The sequence below is a fragment of the Anastrepha obliqua genome, chromosome 6 (assembly GCF_027943255.1).
Source record: "Anastrepha obliqua isolate idAnaObli1 chromosome 6, idAnaObli1_1.0, whole genome shotgun sequence".
Taxonomy (NCBI): domain Eukaryota; kingdom Metazoa; phylum Arthropoda; class Insecta; order Diptera; family Tephritidae; genus Anastrepha; species Anastrepha obliqua.
In genome coordinates, this window is record NC_072897.1 from 42,934,097 (window position 1) to 42,938,541 (window position 4,445).

General features: G+C 41.8%; 1 protein-coding gene across 1 annotated transcript; it reads left to right on the forward strand.

Moving 5' to 3' along the window:
* The first annotated feature begins 430 nt into the window (after positions 1 to 430).
* Positions 431 to 3,977, forward strand: LOC129250423 (uncharacterized). The gene is made up of 4 exons (XM_054890042.1): positions 431 to 588; positions 3,067 to 3,247; positions 3,302 to 3,841; positions 3,972 to 3,977. Exons 1-4 carry the CDS (start codon positions 431 to 433, stop codon positions 3,975 to 3,977), a joined length of 885 nt encoding a protein of 294 aa, XP_054746017.1.
* Positions 3,978 to 4,445: the final 468 nt, after the last annotated feature.

Sequence of the window (4,445 nt, forward strand, 5' to 3'; positions counted from 1 at the left end):
ATGCACTCCCGGATCTTCAACCAGTGTACAATTCAACAATATTATAATATATATTGTAATAATATATCAGTATTACCAATTGAACCACCAACAGATGATAGCATAATGCATATATAGTTAATAAAATCGAATTTTGGTTACACAAATTTTATACTGTTGTATTTCTTTTGAAATTATCCCTGTCTTCTTCTCTTCCTCTTTCGCTCTTTCTCTCTCTCTCTCTCTCTGTCTTATTCACACTCATTCACACACAGAAGTTTCCGCACGGAGGTCCACGCTTCCTAGGAGTTCTAGTCTTGTTCGCGACACGAAATGGTTTGTCAGCCAGCATTACACTCGGAGCGATCACTTCGCAATAATCTGTGAAATAAGGAAGCACGGCGAAGAAAGGTTCCCAAATAACTACGACACGCGGTACAAAGTTAAAACAATGGAGGCTGAGATTGTTGAAATCATGCTGGCAGATGTAACTCTCGGAGGGGATGCATCTGAGAAAACAACACAAACCATGAGACACCTAACAGAAGCATGCGACGCAGCCATGTCCAAAACGAGGCCCAATAAGCGCAACAGCGAACCTGTCTACTGGTGAACAGCAGACATTGCAGAACTGCGCAGCGAATGTTTAAGAGCAAGGCGAATCTACCAGCGATCTAGGGGTACAGACAGTTTCCAAGAAAACCAGCTCCAATATAAGCAAAGAAGGAAGGCCCTAAAAAAGGCAGTCAAAAACAGTAAACGCCGGTGTTTCCTGCAGCTATGCGACGATGCCGATAATGACCCTTGGGGCCTCGGGTACAGGCTTCTTATGAAAAAACTCAAAGTCTTTAAACCATTCCCAACAACATGACCAGCTACACTGCGTAATGTAGTAGAAACTCTGTTCCCCGTCCAAGACACTATACGAGACCACGAATTGGCAGGATCCTGTGAAGGCGACCAAAATTTGCAGCTAACCAACAAAGAAGAACTCCAGGAAAAATCCTGGAACGACTGATTGCAGTCCGTCTGGAGGCTGCTATAGAGGAGGTAGGCGGTCTATCACCCCGACAATTTGGATTCCGGAAAGCCCGTTCAACGACAGATGCTGTGTCTGCAGTCAAGACCATTGCGCAGAAGGCAATTGAAGGTACTCGATGGCTAGGTAGCAAGGAGTATTGTCTAATTGCGACACTAGACGTCAAGAACGCCTTCAATACGGCGAATTGGAGCAAAATTCTGATCGCGCTTGACAATTTCCACATTCCAAGGTACATTTGCAGAATTGCCGCCAGTTACCTTTCCGACAGAACCCTGCGCTATAAAACCGATGCTGGGGTAAAAGAGCACAAAATAACTGGCGGAGTTCCACAAGACTCAGTCCTGGGATCCTTACTTTGGAACGTTATGTACGATGGAGTCTTGCGCCTCAGTCTGCCTCCAAGGTCGCAAATCATTGGATTTGCTGACGACATAGCTGTTGTGGTCGTGGCCAAAACACTTCGTCGAGCCGAAGAAACATGCAACCGGGCTGTCGGCATGGTAAAGAGATGGTTATGCAACAGTGGTCTAACTCTTGCGGACCATAAAACTGAAGTAGTATTAATTAGCAGCAGGAAGATTGTGGAGTCAGCTAATATAATGGTGGGCGGCCATGGTATAGAATCGAAGCCATTCATTAAGTACCTGGGCATATTAATTGACCGTAGGCTCAATTTCAAAGAGCACTTGGTGTACGCGAGCAGCAGGGTAGCAGAAGCAGTAACTGCGCTAACACGACTAATGATGAATATTAGAGGCCCTAGGCAAAACAGCAGGAGACTTCTTAATACAGCGGTCTCATCGATTTTGCTGTACGCAGCTCCAGCATGGGCGGAAGCCACAAACTACAGCTCGTATGTGAAGTGTATGAAATCGGTGTACCGATTGAGTGCCCTCAGTGTGTGCTGCGCGTTTCGCACGGTATCGGAAGACGCCATTATGTTTATAGCAGGACTTCTCCCAATCAGCCTAATGGCAACAGAGTATGCGGAAATATACAAAAAAAAACTACTTCAGACCGGGTGACAATACGCAAGATAGCAAGTGAGCGTAGCCTGCGTTCATGGCAGGAGAAATGGAGTTTGTCACCTAACGGACGCTGGACGCACCGTTTGATTCCCACAATTTCCAAATGGGTTAACCATGAACATGGACAGTTAGATTACTATCTGAACCAAATACTGACGGGACATGGGTGCTTTAAGCCCTACTTATATAGACTTAAGCACGAAGACGATACGTACTGTTCTCATTGTGCACCAACTGTAGAAGACGCAGAACATGTTTTGTTTATCTGTCCGCGATTTGCGTTAGAAAGGGAGGAACTAAGCACTAGGGTGGGGAAGCCAATTACGGCTGATAACCTAGTCGATATTATGATAGAGTCCGAAGAATATTGGTCCGTTGTATGTCCCGGATGTTGGTCCGCGGTTGTCCCACGGGAGGGAAACGGAGCTGGGGTGGGTTTTTAGTGGGTGAGCCGAAAGGCAAGTCTCACACTTTTTGGCTTTCAAGGCTGCTTTGTGCCACCTCCATAAAAAAAAACACAAGTTTCACTTCTACCACGTGTACGATGCTGCACATGATTTTTTTACCTCATTTTTATGTATATACGGGTAACGTCATTTATTGTTTTTATTCTGTGTTTTATAGCATGTGTAAAAATTAGATCAGAATTAGGTTGATAAAATATATTTTTATATTCTTTTACGATTTTATATACAGGCATGTTCTGCAAATCGTTTTCGGGCAATATTTTCGCATTTTCCGTTTTCAAATCGTTTGACATGTTCTGTAAATCGTTCCGTTTTCGTTTTTTTTCGAACATCAGCAAATCGTTTTTTTACCCTGTTCTGGAAATCGAAATCGTTAAAATTTTCCAGTTTTATTTTCGGCAACTTAAACGTTAGCGGTTTGTGACATTCTTAAAACTGTTTGTTGAAATAAATTTATCAAAATGTGAGTATTTACTCAAAATAACTGCATATATTTATGTAAATAAAAGTGTTTATTTAAAATATTTAAAACTTATTCAAAAACTTTTAGGGGAAAACATAAGAACTCCAAGCAAGAGCTAATTTTAGTCGAGTTTATGGAATCTCATCCAGATTTGGCGAAGAATTTTTCGAAGGGCGACAGAGTTGCTGTTGAGGAAAAGTGGAAAGAGCTAACGACGCTGCTAAATGCAGAAGGGCCGCCCCAAAAAGATGTTAATGGATGGAAAAAAGTAAGTATTTAGTCAAATATTAAAATAAATATTTTTGAGTTGTCTTTTTTCAAGATATGGTCTGACTGGAAGGGGTGCATTCGGAAAAAGGTTGCCCATAACAATCTAGAATCGAGGGCAACAGGAGGTGGACCCTTTAATAAGCATGTACTGACGAGCAACGAAGAATGTGTTGCAAGAACTTGTGGAATTTTTGCAGCCGTTGAGGGCATAAGCCATTCTAGAAGCTTTGGGACAGAAGAAAATAATAGCGCTATCGAATCTGAGGAAGAACGTCCCCAAACAAGTAGGGAAGCGGTGGCTACCCCGAGAGCTGCAAAAAGGCCACGAGTGTCAACGCAGGACAGCCTTCAGTCATGTATGGCAACGCAATCTAGTTGTATGGAGAAAATATCCACCACTTTAGATAACATTTGCGAAAACCAACACAAGATTGCAAAATCGCAGGAAGATGAAAGGGAAGAGATTCGACGACTTCGTCGTGCTGTTGAGAAACAAAATGAATTGCTGGCAGAGCAAAATCGCTTGAAGACTCAAAGTATAGAGCAAAAGCAAAGACATTACCTCAAAATGGAGCAGTTGCAACAGGAAACAGTTAATATTAAAACTAAAATGCTTGAGATAGAGACTAAAAGATAAATATAAAAGAATCTTATTGAACTGTTATGTATATATTTACTTTTAATATGAATAAATTTTATGTTTCATAATATTAAATTTCTAGCAATAGAGTCTCTAATATTTCTGCCAACACTATATAAACTACTGTTTTCCTCATTTTCAGCAATTTCCTCATCAATTGGATTGTTTTCTAATACGGTTTCTGTTTCAATGTCATCTATTTGATTACTCCTACATATGTTATGTAGTGCGCAACAAACATTTATTATCTTCACTACCTTTTGCGGCGTATATGGCAGGGTAGTTTTCAAACAACGAAACCGACTTTTTAATACTCCTATAACACGCTCAACGATGTTACGTGCTTTTGCATGCTGCTGGTTAAATCTGTGTTCTGCCGATCTTGGGCCTGGGTTTCTATATGGAGTCAGTAGAAATGGTTCTATACCAAAACCAGAATCTCCCAGTAGCCAAGACCCTCGGTCACCAGCTTCATACTGCGATAGGTAATAGTGTTTTGCACTGCTCATACTAAATACGAAAGCGTCATGGCTTGCACCAGGCCAAGTTGCATCTA

Excerpts from the sequence above, each read along its gene's own strand:
- LOC129250423 (XM_054890042.1), top strand. The coding sequence starts at position 431 with ATGGAGGCTGAGATTGTTGAAATCATGCTGGCAGATGTAACTCTCGGA. Across the intron at positions 589-3,066 it reads AACAGCGAACCTGTCTACTG|GGGAAAACATAAGAACTCCA; the intron begins GTGAACAGCAGA and ends AAAAACTTTTAG. Across the intron at positions 3,248-3,301 it reads ATGTTAATGGATGGAAAAAA|ATATGGTCTGACTGGAAGGG; the intron begins GTAAGTATTTAG and ends TCTTTTTTCAAG.